We start from the raw sequence: 15,893 nt of genomic DNA on the forward strand, positions 1-15,893 counted from the left end.
TGGGTTTTAACAATACTACACATAATACCACATATACAAAAATGCATGTACGGCACACACAAATATAGAAATGTCTAGATTATGACTTATGTACTTAATTATTTTTAGCTATATTACATAGTAAAAATTGTTTATTATAGGACCAGATAGAAAAAAAATGTGCTAAAAAATACTAACATACAAAATATGTTTTGCTTTAAGAAAAACAATGTTAAAACCATAAGAATGAATGTTTGTCTAAAAGCTCCACAAAGTAAACATTTACACTTGTTTAATTATTGTAAACCAAAAAGCTAAAGTTTAAATGCGGGTTTTCAATTAAATATATGACACATTCTGTCGAAATGGCTTCGATGTTTCTGCATGCATGTGTGTGAATGCAAATTGCCTTGTGAGGAACAGGGGGTTAGAACAAACATAGACACGTTGGAATAAGTCTAAACGAGTAAATTAAAAGTGGATTAATAAATACAAATTAGGTTACACTTTAAGAAGAATGGATTAAGTGTGATGTTTTTTATTTTCCTGCCTTCTTTTTCATTGTGATTTGTTTCCTCAGCTCGTTAGCCTCCAGCGAGGGGCGGACACACCTGCAACCATTTTCGACCGTGGAGTATATAAGCTCGTCACCCACAACTGGTCCTTGTCGGTTAATTTTTATCTCGCACCTCCTACGTGCATGAACCTGCTTCACCTCGCATGTTCCTTTTTCTATTTGATGTATTACCTAACCTTGTTGTATTTTGTTTTCTAGCCTCCTTGAGGCACAAGAGACTTTTACCCTGCGCACTAGTGCGCCCTGGCTTGTCCACTGCCGACCACTGGGGAACCGGCTTCATTTACTTTTTCATGGCGTAGATTTTCTGCCCCATCGCTTTTTGTTACACCTTTTGGACTCATTAAATGTATTTCCTTTATTATTCAAACTTGCCTCCCGTCTTTGCATCCCGGGGTCCCACCTTGACCAGTTCGTAACATTAAGACTTGTAAAGTCAAATTGAAGCCTTTCGGGTAAAATTAAAAAGAGTTAGAATACCATACATTAAGCTATTATCTTTAAGATATGATTTGTGGCTTTATTTTTTTTTTAAACGGACCAAACTCACCACAAGATTAAAAACATCAAGATTGATTTTTCAAAAATTATTTTTAAAAATCGAAAATTGACGTGGGTGCTCGGCATTGTCCGTGGGGGCTTGGGCCCCGAAGCCCACAGGGGATCAGTGCCTATGAACCCAACTCTGTTACTAAAACTGTTACGAACCATCCTCTGGTGGGGTTTGAGCAAAATTTAAAAAAGGCTTAAAAATAATACCTATTTATTCCATAGATTACGCAAGAATCATAAACCATTGTGAATTAAGAACCTCAACCAAGATGGCGGACGGATTAAAAACTACAAAATTAAAACGACGGCTGGATATGGTGTTTAGGCAATGCCCTATGAGTGTGACATCATTCTCCTAATAGCACGCCCCGAAGAGGTGCTCTGTGGAAGCCATGCCCACTTCTTGGGGGGTCATAACCCCCCTACTTTTGGGTCATAAAGCAATTATCCGACAGTCCCCGCAGACCCACTTTTTTTGGATCTACATTATTCTTCTATTATATGTTATCATGTCACAGTTGTCCAATTTCATAGTTATTATACGGTTCCTAAAATGTAAAAAAAATAAAAAGCCTACCAAATTCCAAAAGATAATATGTTTGGATTTAATATGGTCGATGTTGGCTGGCAAAACCATTTTAATGTGTTCTTAAGCAAAGTAAAATGTAACGAGAATTTGCTTTCCTACCTAGAAGTTATATCTCACTGCTAAGATGTGTATTGCGAAAGACACAGAACGAAAGACCAATGTGGGCAGGGTTTGGAAAGGTCCTTGTCAAAAACTATGAGAAAAGAAAAAAATGGCTCATAGTGGCCGTAGGCTTGATTTATGAGGCCTGCCAAGGTCAAGACCCGTCAAAGTGGGGCAATATACAGACTCCACCGCCTGAGGGCGAGTTAGTATTGAACCCACCCGGTGAGGCTTAGTGGACATGTGAAAAGGAACCCAGGACAGAAGTTCAGGTCAGTTTTTTTTCTGACATTCACATCATATTCTTTGATTATGTTGTTGTTTTAAAATGGGTCAGTCATTACCACACATATTAAAAGTGTCCTGAGCCAATATTCATATAGACCCAGTAGTCCCAAAAAATCAGTATCAGATGATATCGGTTTGCATATCCATCTATCCATTTTCTATCGCTTGTCCCTTTTGGGGGGACAAGCGGGCAAAAGGCGGCGTACACCCTGGACAAGTCGGTACCTCATCGCAGGACCAACACAGATAGACAGACAATATTCACACTCACATTCACACACTAGGGCCAATTTAGCGTTGCCAATCAACCTATCCCCAGGTGCATGTTTTTTTTGGAGGTGGGAGGAAGCCGGAATACCCAGAGGGAACCCACGCAGTCACGGGGAGAACATGCAAACTCCACACAGAAAGATCCCAAGTGTGACAATCTGTCACTTCATTTCTGTTAGTTTTTCGTGTTTTTGTATTTACTTCCTGTTCAGTGCTCTTATTTTGTTGTATTTCCTGTTTTATTCACGGAGCACTGTTGTTTTTCTCTTTTCGTTGATTGGCAGCGGTTCACATCTGCTATCAATCACACTAGTGTCTATTTATGTTTCACTCGAGCACTCCTCAGTGCTCAATGATAATATCATGTTGAAAACGTTACTTTGCACGACTGCTTTATGTTTATTTGTTTTCTTATGAGTTCTGAATTAAATTCATCTTACCTTCACTCAACTCTCCTGGATTTTTGCATACTCGTGGACACACAACAGCAGACATGCGAGTTCACAACAGTATCATCGAGCCAGAAAGTGTCCTCGCGAGAATCCCTGTCGGCAATCCTCAGCCGACGTTCTGGACCGCACAATTCCTGGAGGACTTGAAGGCCAGGTTTGTGCGGTCCCAGCCAAAAGACGCGGACCCTCTTCCCGCGGCAACTCTACCGGCTACGGCTCTCCGACCGGCGCGTCCTCCGCCGCCATCCTTCCTCTCGGCAACGCTACCGGCTACGGCTCACCGACCGGCGCGCCCGCCTCCTCCTTCACGTCTCGCGGCCCCGTCGCTGACTACGGCTCTCAGACTGGCCCGCCCGCCGCCGCCATCCTTCCTGTCGTCTGCTGTGCTGCTTCTCCCTGCTCCTATGCAGCTTCCAGTGGCTGCTCCCCGGCTGCTCTTCCTGCCGGCTCCCGCTCTCTTTGCTGGTTCGTCGAAAGCTCCAGTGGAGCCCACAGTGAGGTCGCTTTTGTCCTCCTGCTGGGACTCGGCGCGGGACGTGTCTTCGTCCCTCCTCCTGGCCCCCTCCCGCCCGTCCCCGGTTTTCGCACCGGGGGACTCCGACGATGAGGCACGTTTTCCCGCAAGTGTTGACGGCGTCTGGCAGCCGCCTAGTGGAGGGGGGCCTACAATACACCGGGGTGCACCCAGGCATACACCGCTGTCATCCTCGCAAGCATCTCCTTCCACGGAGACATCTACGTGCCTGGCGGGCTTTCCCACAGCTCCAATGCCGGCTCCACGCCGAGCTCCAACGCCGGCTCCACGCCGAGTTCCAACGCCGGCATTACGCACGGCTCCAACACCGCCAGTAGCAGCACCACGCCAAGCTTTGTCGCCGCCGGCATCTGCTACTCCTCAGCCGGCATCTGCTGCTCCTCGCCCGGCATCTTCATTTGTCGCTTCCACGCCGCCGATGACGCCTGCCACTACTCGCGGCGGTGCAGCCGAGCACACGCCGCTGTCATCATCCACGCCGCCGATGACGCCTGCAGTTTCCACGCCGCTGTCATCCACGCCATCATCTTGTCCCACGGAGACATCTTCATCACCGGTGGGACTTCGCATGACACCGCCATCATAATTGTCGTCGTCATCGTCGCCGCCTGCTCCAATGCCGGCATATTCTGCTCCTCGGCCGGCATTTGCTTCTCCTCGCCCGGCGTCTTCATCTGCCGCTTTCACGCCGCCGATGAAGCCTGTGGTTTTCACGCCGCCGATGACGCCTGCTGCTTCCCGGCCTGCTTCAGCGCGCCCGCCTCTACGTCGGCCGCGGATGTGGCCGTGCCCTGGGCGTTCTCCTCGCGGGACGCACTCTCATCTTTTTCGGCCAGTGATGTGGCCGTTCCCTGGCCCCCCGCCTCGCCAGTACCAGCGACGCTCTACGCGCCGTCGCCACCTGACTTTCCCTCGCTGGCTGCGGGGACACGAGGTTTGGCGACCCTCCACCAAATCCTCCCTCCACCCTCCCTTACATTGTGGACTTTTTTCCATTTTTCTTTTCCAGGGAACATCTGGTATCTGTTCCTTGACGGGGAGGTCCTGTGACAATCTGTCACTTCATTGCTGTTAGTGTTTCGTGTTTTTGTATTTACTTCCTGTTCAGTGCTCTTATTTTGTTGTATTTCCTGTTTTATTCACGGAGCACTGTTGTTTTTCTCTTTTCGTTGATTGTCAGCGGTTCACACCTGCTGTCAATCACACTAGTGTCTATTTATGTTTCACTCGAGCACTCCTCAGTGCTCGATGATAATATCACGTTGAGAACGTTACTTTGCACAACTGCTTTATGTTTATCTGTTTTCTTATGAGTTCTGAATTAAATTCATCTTACCTTCACTCAACTCTCCTGGATTTTTGCATACTCGGGGACACACAACAGCAGACATGCGAGTTCACAACACCAAGCCCAGCATTTAACTCAGGACTACTTAGGACCATCGTATTGTGAGGCACATGCAAATAGGCTACAATACAAGCAGTCCTGCTTGTGCAATGCTAGACACCAAGTTAACAGCTAAATGTCCTCCAATAAGTACACAAAGTTTATAGTTTCTTCTATTTTAGTGAAGGGCCAAGCTACAAGAAGCCAGCAGCTATACGAAAAATAACCTCATACGCTCAAGATTCATAGTAAGTGTCGGTAATTGAACAAGATTGCAGTCTATAACACCACTTTTGTCATAAAAAAACGGATCAGATAATTATAGTTGTGTATTACTTACACATACAACGTCTCCCGGGCAAAAGCATATTTAATAACTCTCCAGTAACAAATGTGTCTGCATCCTTCGACTTACTGTATCACTTACTCAACTTCACCAGTTACTGTGGCCACTATGTGTCATTCAAAAACAAATTACCACTCCACTTCAATTCAAAGACAGCATAAGTTCAGTCCAAACGGTAATAAATAAATATCAGTGTTTTTCATATCTACCATTGTTTTCTGTTCGACTCATTTCTAATGTATGATTCCTGTTTAGATCGTATTGGATCAATATCCGTATTGGCCTATAGTCAAGGCTCCAATATCGGTATTGTACCAGATGTGAAAATTTTTTTATCGGTACACCCCTTGCACATGCTATGTCAATGTTCCTTGCTGGTTTCACAGTGGGTTAAAATTACACACCATCCATTTATAAAGGCAAAATTCACAAAACCAGAATGCATTTCCATATAATTTAAAATGTATCTGTGACATTAAGATTTGTTGACAAAAATATTGTTTAGAAAAAGGCTTAAAGTAACAATTTTCAAGTAGAGTGAAATGTGTTCGAGAAACCTTTGGTAGCAATATAGATGCAAATTGTATGAATCAAGATAAACAACATGTAACAACGTAGGAGAAATGTGCAAAAGGGAGTGCCAAAGGTGAAATGAGGTCACCGAGTTGTCAACCGTGACAATGTGGCTATCAGCCAGTTGAGTAGTTCATGACAAACGGGAATTCCCTGTATCCCACATGCAGTTATCTCCAAGACCTGGACCACAAATGGCTAAATAACACAAATGTCACACTGTTTTTGCACCACAACAAAGCATGCATTGTATAGCCGCTCATTACTGCAGTAGTGGTGAGAGTCAAGACCACAATGATCTGCAAGTCCAATTTTCTCCTGAAAACATTGTGTTTAGTTAAAGTTCCTCACCCTTTATTAACTATCTATTATGTATGCATTTTACTTGTTGGGTATGTAAATATACAGCATGTCTTATTTAGTATTATTGAATTGTGCAGGGTGTACTCCGACTCCGCCTTCTGCCTGAATGCAGCTGAGATAGGCTCCAGAGGCCCCCTGTGACCCCAAAAGGGACAAGCGGTAGAGATGGATGGATGGATGGATGAATTATTTCCACTTTTTTTTTCTGTCAGGTGTCACCATGAAAAGTTAATTGCATGAATATTTTTTTTGTTAACTTTAACTCAGAACGCCCTTTGTGGTGCAACCCTGGCCTGCAATCAAACACATGCCCTTTGCCATGAAAGGCAGAAAAATCTACCATTAAACCACCAGGGATTGTTCTTTTTATTATTATTATTGATTCGTATAATTGGTGAATTCAAGTCAAACTTCATATGTCAAGCGCATTCAAACAATGCATATCTTATACAAACCCTGTTTCCATATGAGTTGGGAAATTGTTAGATGTGAATATAAACGGAATACAATGATTTGCAAATCCTTTTCAACCCATATTAAATTGAATGCACTACAAAGACAAGATATTTGATGTTCAAACTCATTAACTTTTTTTTTTTTCAAATAATAATTAACTTTGAATTTCATGGCTGCAACACGTGCCAAAGTAGTTGGGAAAGGGCATGTTCACCACTGTGTTACATCACCTTTTCTTTTAACAACACTCAATAAACGTTTGGGAACAGAGGAAACTAATTCTTGAAGCTTTGAAAGTAAAATTCTTTCCCATTCTGGTTTTATGGAGAGCTTCAGTCGTTCAACAGTTCAGGGTCTCCACTGTCGTATTTTACGTTTCCTAATGCGCCACACATTTTCGAAAGGGAAACAGGTCTGGACTGCAGGCAGGCCAGGAAAGTACCCGCACTCTTTTTTTACAAAGCTACGCTGTTGTGACACGTGCTGAATGTGGCTTGGCTTTGTCTCACTGAAATAAACAGAAGCGTCCATGAAAATACGGCGCTTAGATGGCAGCATATGTTGTTCCAAAACCTGTATGTACCTTTCAGCATTAATGATGCCTTCACAGATGTGTAAGTTACCCATTCCTTGGGCACTAATGCACCCCCATACCATCACAGATGCTGGCTTTTGAACTTTGCGTTGATTAACGGTCTGGATAGTTCGCTTCGCTTTTGGTCCGGATGACACGATGTCGAATATTTCCAAAAATGATCTGAAATGTGGACTCGTCAGACCTCAGTCCACTTTTCCACTTTGCATCAGTCCATCTTAGATGATCTCGGGCCCAGAGAAGCCGGCGGCGTTTTTGGATGTTCTTGATAAATGGCTTTTGATTTTCATAGTAGAGCTTCAATTTGCACTTACAGATGTAGCGACAAACTGTATTTAGTGACAGTGGTTTTCTGAATTGTTCCTGAGCCCATGTGGTGATATCCTTTCGAGATTGATGTCGTTTTTTGATACAGATCGAAGGTCACGGTCATTCAATGTTGGTTTCCGGCTATGCCGCTTACGTGGAGTGATTTCTCCAGATTATCTGAACCTTTTGATGTTATTATTGACCGTAGATATTGAAATCCCTAAATTTCTTGCAATTGCACTTTGACAAGCGTTGTTCTTAAACTGTTTGACTATTTGCTCACGCAGTTGTGGACAAAGGAGTGTACCTCGCCCCATCCTTTCTTGTGAAAGACTGAGCATTTTTTGGAAAGCTGTTTTTATACCCAATCATGTCACCCACCTGTTTCCAATTAGCCTGCACACCTATGGGATGTTCCAAATTATTGTTTGGTGAGCATTCCTCAACTTTATCAGTATTTATTGCCACCTCTCACAACTTCTTTGTCCTGTGTTGCTGGCCCGTGACAAAGAAGAATGATTAGTTGCAAAAAAAAAAAACATGTTTATCAGTTTGAACATCAAATATGTTGTCTGTGTAGCATATTCAACTGAATATGGGTTGAAAATGATTTGCAAATCATTGTATTCTGTTTTATATTTACATCTAACACAGTTTCCCAACTCATATGGAAACGGGGTTTGTAGTAGAATTAGAATTATCATTGCTAATGTTATTATTAGCAGTATAATTATAGCATTGCATATATTAATGGTCGTTGTGGTGTATTAGTTACTTTGCTTTTTTTGTTGTTTTTAACTACTTTTTGCTTGCAGTATAGTGCAGTTACATACTTAAAGAACGCTATCTTGTTCATTTTAGGGGCTTTCAAAATGATATTGTACCTAAGTGGGTCACCATTTGTAAAAGTATTGTAATGAATACTCCCCGAATATCAAGTTGTGTACAAACTATCTCTTGTAAATCTGCATTCTTCTCATTTTTGCTGATATGTTCATATAATACCACCTCCGCCCTATTGCGCTTGGTTAGGGGTCCAGGGTGAACTCCAACTTGTTAAGAGGACTTCCTGGATTTGTAATGTGTGAAGTGCAAAAGAGCTTGTGGAAATCTTGTGAAGTTAATTATATATATACATATTTATTTTAAAGTTAAATGCACACCTTTTTAATCGTTTTTTTTACTAATCATTTTAAACTCTTCTTTAGTTATTTAGTTGTATTCTGTTAATTTCTATTGTATTGCCTTTATTGCCACTAATATTGTTCATTCTCACAAATGTATGTATTAATGTATATTTTATTTTTATATATATTTTAAAACCTGTTTTAATTTTATATTTTTTTCAATGAAGTTAATTGTATTTGTTCTCCAGCGTGTACACCCCAACGGTGGTGTTTTTCTTCAATCATCAGTGTTATGCCATGTTTTGTCAATGTTAATAATCCTGTGCTTTTTTATTTTTATTTTTAAATGCTGTAAAGCAGTAAAGTTGCAACTTGCCTGTGCAAAAAAATTGATACATAAATAAAGTGTGATTGATTGATTGATTGATTGATTGATTGATTGATTGATTGATTGATTGATTGATTGATTGATTGATTGAGCTTAACGTACCTGAAACGGTTCACAAGATTTATTGTTGCCATAAAATTCTAACTAGAAATAACTCACAGACACATTATCCTTATTGTATGGCACTTCCACATCATGCAAGGGTAGAACATTAGTTACAGCAGTTAAACATTTTTAAAAGTCTGAAACGATTGAAATGTAGGAAAAGGCATTTTGCATAGTGTAGCAAAATGGACACAATTATTGGACATACTGCAGCATTGGCAAAATGTACCAATCAAATTTATGACAACATGGTCAATCAGCAAAACAGTAGACTGAACAATTTTGACTGATGGCCAACGATTTATGGAACATATTTAAGAATAAAGAAGAGTAATGTGTAGATCTTGTCAACTATGTCAAGGTAATTCTCCGACCTCAATAGTGTATGATACTCTGACCGTCCACATGTAGAGAATACTTGACTACATAGAAAGTCATGATATCAGGCCCCTTTAAAAGGGAAGTGAACAATCAACCAATCAATTTTCATTTACATTATCTGCAGCACTACAAAGTTCAATGAAATATGAAAATATGATGATGACCATCTAATGGACAGATGATCAAAATCGCTGTCGTTGTGTCCATGGGCAGGACACTTCACCCTTGCCCCCGGTATTGCTCACACTTTTGAATGAATGATGAATGAATGATGGGTGGTGGTCGGAGGGGCCGTAGGCACAAACTGGCAGCCTCGCTTCCGTCAGTCTATCCCAGGGCAGCTGTGCCTACAGATGTAGCTTACCACCACCAGTTGTGAATGAATGATGAGTTCCCACTTCTCTGTAAGCGCTTTGAGTATATAATAATAGGAAAGTGCGATATAGAATTTAATCCATTATTATTATTATTATTATTATTATTATTATTATTATTATTATGTCCAAAGCATGTGGCACATTTAGGTGGCCAGAGACTGAAGAAGAAAAAAAAACATTAATATTTGTTGATATGTTCGTAGCTCTACACTTGGGCTTAATAGAAGTAGGCCATATTGAGTCACAGAACAACCATAAAGACATATTTTTCATCAGGGCTCTAATAAAACAGCAGCATTGCTGGCCACGGCAACATGAATCATCCTTTTTTCAGTCTTTCCATCTCTCAATTTCTCTCACCGTAAAACCACGCAATCCCGATGGCTTCAATAAGCACTCCAAAGAGAATCGATGTCCCAGCTGCAAAGTGGTCCAGCAGAGTAAACACGTACATCCCACCCTAGAGTGACATAGAAAGAAAGAGTCATCCCCCATATATACACATATACTGTGTAAATATATATATATATATATATATATATATATATATATATATATATATATATATATATATATATATATATATATATATATGTGTATATATATATATATATATATATATATATATACAAACCCCGTTTCCATATAAGTTGGGAAATTGTGTTAGATGTAAATATAAAGGGAATACAATGATTTGCAAATCCTTTTCAACCCATATTCAGTTGAATATGATACAAAGACAACATATTTGATGCTCAAGCTGATAAACATTTTTTTTTGCAAATAATCATTAACTTTAGAATTTGATGCCAGCAGCACATGACAAAAAAGTTGGGAAGAATGGCAATAAATACTGATAAAGTTGAGGAATGCTCATCAAAGATGTATTCCCAACATCTCACAAAGGTGTGCAGGCTAATTGGGAACAGTTGGGTCCCATGATTGGGTATAAAGCAGCTTCCATGAAATGCTAAGTAATTCACAAACAAGGATGGGGCGAGGGTCACCAATTTGTAAGCAAATTGTCGAACAGTTTTAGAACAACATTTCTCAACGACCTATTGCAAGGAATTTAGGGATTTTACCATCTACGGTCCGCAAAATCATCTAAAGGTTCAGAGAATCTGGAGAAATCGCTGCACGTAAGCAATGATATTACGGACCTTTGATTCCTCAGGTGGTACTGCATCAAAACACCGACATCAGTGTGTAAAGGATATTACCACATGGGCTCAGGAACAATTCATAAAACCACTGTCAGTAACTACAGTTGGTCGTTATATTTGTAAGTGCAAGTTAAACTCTACCATTCAAAGCAAAACCCATTTGTCAATAATACCCAGAATCACCGCCGGCTTCGCTGGGCCCGAGCTCATCTAAGATGAACTGATGCAAAGTGGAAAAGTGTTCTGTGGTCTGACGAGTCCGCATTTCAAATATTATTTGGAAACAGTGGAGGTGGTGTCCACCTGAACAAAGAGGAAAATAACCATCCAGATTGTTATAGGCGCAAAGTTCAAAAGCCAGCATCTGGGATGGTATGGGGGTGTATTAGTGCCCAAGGCATGGATAACTTACACATCTGTGAAGGCACCATTAATGCTGAATGGTCCATACAGGTTTTGAAGCAACATATGTTGTCATCCAAGCAACGTTATCATGGACGTCTCTGCTTATTTCAGTAAAACAATGCCAAGCCACGTGTTACAACAGCGTGGCTTCATAGTAAAAGAGTTCAGGTACTTTCCTGGCCCGCCTGCAGTCCAGACCTGTCTCCCATCGAAAATATGTGGCGCATTATGAAGCGTAAAAGCTTGACTGTTGAACGACTAAAGCTCTACATAAAACAAGAATGGGAAATAATTCCACTTTCAAAGCTTCAACAATTAGTTTCCTCAGTTCCCAAACGATTATTGAGTGTTGTTAAAAGAAAATGTGATGTAACACAGTGGTGAACATACCCTTTTCCAACTACTTTGGCACGTTTTGCAGCCATGACATTCTAAGTTAATTATTATTTGCAAAAAAAAAAAAAGCTTATGAGTTTGAACATCAAATATCTTGTCTTTGTAGTGCATTCAATTGAGTATGGGTTGAAAAGGATTTGCAAATCATTGTATTCCGTTTATATTTACATCTGACACAATTTCCCATTCATATGGAATTGGGGTTTGTATATATATATATATATATATATATATATATATATATATATATATATATATATATATATATATATTTGATTTGTTTGTTTAAATCTATTTAAAAAATATGTTTTTAGGCTTACTCGCTGCACCTATACATGATACATAAGCAACCAAAAGGAAGTTTCGTAACCTTTGTTGAAAGGGTTTTATTGTGATATTTAAACTGAAAAAAATCATTGCGAGAATTGGTTTGAAACTAGAATCATGTTCAATCATATATATATATATATACACACCGTATTTCCTTGAATTGCCGCCGGGGCGCTAATTAAGTTAAAACCTCTTCTGACTCCTGCGCTTACCAAAGGCATGCGGTAAAAGTAAGCATGCGCTAATTATTTTAAAACCTCTTTTCACTCTGGTACTTACCAAAGGTATGCAGTAAAAATTTGAGTGTGATGTAAGCTTTGACCTTAAATCCTACTGAATAGCTCTTAATCTTCTTACCTTTATGCAATTTCAAATTACTGGTATCGAAATCAGCCTTCTCCATTTTGAAAATGATGACAGGGGAAGTGTCATTCTTGATGTCACAAGTTTGACCAGGCGGTAATACTAAGCATCCATCCATCCATCCATTTTCTACCGCTTATTCCCTTTCGGGGTTGCGGGGGGCGCTGGCGCCTATCTCAGCTACAATCGGGCAGAAGGCGGGGTACACCCTGGACAAGTCGCCACCTCATCGCATGCGCTAATTATTTTGGAAAGCGAGTTTGACCTGGCAGTAATTCAAGGCAGGCCCATATTATATACACTGCGGCAATTCAAGGAAATACGGTATATATATATATATATATATATATATATATATATATATATATATATATATATATACATATATATATATACATATATATATATATATATATATATATATATATATATATACATATATATATATGTATATATATATATATATATATATATATATATATATATATATATATATATATATATATATATATATATATATATATATATATATATATACACATACCTATGTGTGTGTGTGTGTGAAACTAACTCTAACAAATGGTGCAAAACTTACATTTGTAACACAGAAAAGTGAGATGAGGAAGGTGACGACCACAATGAAGAGGGTAAACAGTTCTCTGTGCTTGTGAAGGAATTTGAATTCATCAATCAGCCCCGTGATGACAGACTCCATCCCACCCATCTACAAGACAGAGGAAAGCATAAAGTCACCAAAATGCACATTTAAACTACCACAACCACCATGTAACCCATTCAGCATTCTTCAATTAATGATATGGTATACAGTATGTATCATAACATGTGTAAAACAATCTGATTAAAGAAAAAGCTCAGCAACAGTTTCTAATTGTGACTAATTCGCTAACAATGGCAAATGTATGCAAGTGCAAAAGTACTAGTATGTTACATTATTTTGCTGGTTGCATATGACATCATATCAATTTTTCTTTTTCACAGCTTTATTCACACAATGGTCAAGCAGCTTGAGCGTAGCTTTAAAACAAGTGAGAGTGAGTGAAGACGTATTGCTGTTCTTTTCTTGGGTGTTCCAGTCGTTTAAATAGAGGGTTAGGAAAGAGCTTTCATAAAATCCCAAAAGAAGTGGTTCATAAAGGTAACAAACTCAGGGAAAAAGCGAAATTGCGTCAAAGGCACTGGCTCTTAAAAATATCACTTTCATCATCTTATGGAATACAATCGAGCCGGGCTTGTGTCTGCAGTGATCACTTTGTAAAAATGTTGTATGAACATTTGATTGGTGTGAGAAACTTTTTGTGATGCAATCAAGTTTATTCTCTACTATATTAATGTATGCTATGGCTATGATTTTTTTCCCCATGACCTCAGTCTGGACCCCCTCTACATTAAGCCGGATAACTCCTTAAACAAATAATTATTTAGCTTAAGCCCAGTGTCAGCCATACTAAACCATCGTTTAAGGTTCCCCTCTTTGGATAATTTTTTACACGGTTAAGTGCGTCGTGTATTTCTTGAAACTCCGGCTCTCAGCTTTGTGTGGACTCATCGATTGTTTGCAAACTGAGTTTAGAGAAGAAGTGACGTCGGAAAGAACACACCACAGCCAGTTTCATACCAATCGGTATCGTAACTCAGAGGTAACCACTAGAATGATGAAGGTGAGTCATCCAGACATCCCCGTGTTTCTCCTTATTCTACATGCACACACTTGTGGAAATCACACATGAATACCGTAAGAGAATGAAGCGCGCGATTACAAATATTTCGGATACAACACATCTCCAACGGCAACATAGCAATGTTGAGCGACGATTTTGGATAAGGCCTGGAAGAACAGCAGCCAGGTGAGATATGTTTGTCAACGAGTGTGTTGGGCCAGAGCAATGGCAAGAGAACCTTCGAATGTCCAGGTGAGCTGTGATTCTACTTAGTTAAAAACTTTGTCGAAGGAGAGACAACGAGAATGCGTGCTCCCGTGGATGAGTAAAGACTATGGAAAACAGCGAATGCATTTGGACTGGCAAAGCAGACTATCAGTTATTCTCCGCGATGTATGTCGAGCGATTACTCAACGTCTAGTTTTGTACTCCATAACCATTGTGAGGCCATGAAGTGGTTGCCGCCGTCAAGTTCGACCGCCAATTTCAGCCAACAAGCACAGGCAGGATTGCAAGAATGGACAATTAAAGTAAAACAGTAAGGAGTGTCCTGACCATATATCTAGATCCCTAGATTTATTGTTGTAAAATGTTCTTTATCACATTGTTTATTTTTACACGTCCATTAAAGATATGATTCATGTTAGACGGCCCAGGTGTGATTCACTACAATAGTCTAACAGCTGCTGATGGTGAGGCAAGCAAGGTTTACTGTTAAAAGGGGCGGCATAGCTCAGTTGGGGCGGCATAGCTCGGTTGGGAGAGTGGCCGTACCAGCAACTTGAGGGTTGCAGGTTCGATTCCCGCTTGTGCCATCCTAGTAACTGCCGTTGTGTCCTTGGGCAAGACACTTTACCCACCTGCTCCCAGTGCCACCCACACTGGTTTAAATGTAACTTAGATATTGGGTGTCACTATGTAAAGCGCTTTGAGTTACTTGAGAAAAGCGCTATATAAATATTAATCACTTCACTTCACAAAAGAAATGTGGCAATAGGCTACATTGAAACACAGGGTAAGGATACCCTTCCAGATCAGAGGTGACTATGACATAACATATATGCGCGTCCGCCATTTTTCGCGTATGCGTACTTGGTCGCGTTGTGCCGGGAGACGGAGGGGGGGGGGGGGTATTAAACGATGGCATTGTGTGTGTGTGGACAGGGATAAGGCTATGTGGGATATACCCTGTATAACCTTAGCTGGCTTAGTTTAGAAGCAGCCTTAGACTGAATATTTTTTTAGTCACTCAAATAGTTTAAATCTTTAAAAAAAAAAAATGTTTTTCTTAAGACTGTATAAATCCACTCCATCCCATTTCAAATGATCCCTTGTATAGTTACCTTTCAAACTATGTCTAAATCTGGACTGATGCAGGTAAATAAACAGTAGCCTAATGGGACTGGAGATCATCGCCTGTGCCTCGAGGTCACGTGATTGCAACCCAGCAATAACAGGTGTCGTCAACCTTTATTTCCTGTGAGACTTATTTCTACAAATTGAAAATAGCTCATGTCACTCATTGTGGTAACACTTATAATAGTTTATTTGAACCCAAACAGTGACAAACCATGTTTTTTTTCAGAATATGAACACTGTTGCCACCCACAGCTCAACGTGAATGCGGTGAATTGATGCTCAACATTAAAAGTTTTACTCACTGACATTTCCATTTGTCAAACAAAAATTTGACTCTAATTAGTGGGGCATTCTACCGAATTAATGCGATGTGCTGCCCCATTACCAAAAAAATGGTTCAACAAAACAATTAAGTATTCTGACATGCATTTTACTGAGAGTATA

General features: G+C 40.1%; 1 protein-coding gene across 1 annotated transcript in view; it reads right to left on the reverse strand.

The window, feature by feature from the left end:
- Nucleotides 1-15,893, reverse strand: part of slc6a3 (solute carrier family 6 member 3) — a 52,898-nt gene that overhangs the window by 10,622 nt on the left and 26,383 nt on the right. Inside the window, exons 11-12 of the mRNA XM_061916188.1 lie at nt 13,007-13,135; nt 10,112-10,211 (exon numbers count right to left, since the gene is read on the reverse strand). Coding sequence (XP_061772172.1) covers nt 10,112-10,211; nt 13,007-13,135 — 229 coding nt within the window. The remainder of the gene's footprint in view (nt 1-10,111; nt 10,212-13,006; nt 13,136-15,893) is intronic.

The sequence above is a fragment of the Nerophis ophidion genome, linkage group LG11, assembly GCF_033978795.1.
Source record: "Nerophis ophidion isolate RoL-2023_Sa linkage group LG11, RoL_Noph_v1.0, whole genome shotgun sequence".
NCBI lineage: Eukaryota > Metazoa > Chordata > Actinopteri > Syngnathiformes > Syngnathidae > Nerophis > Nerophis ophidion.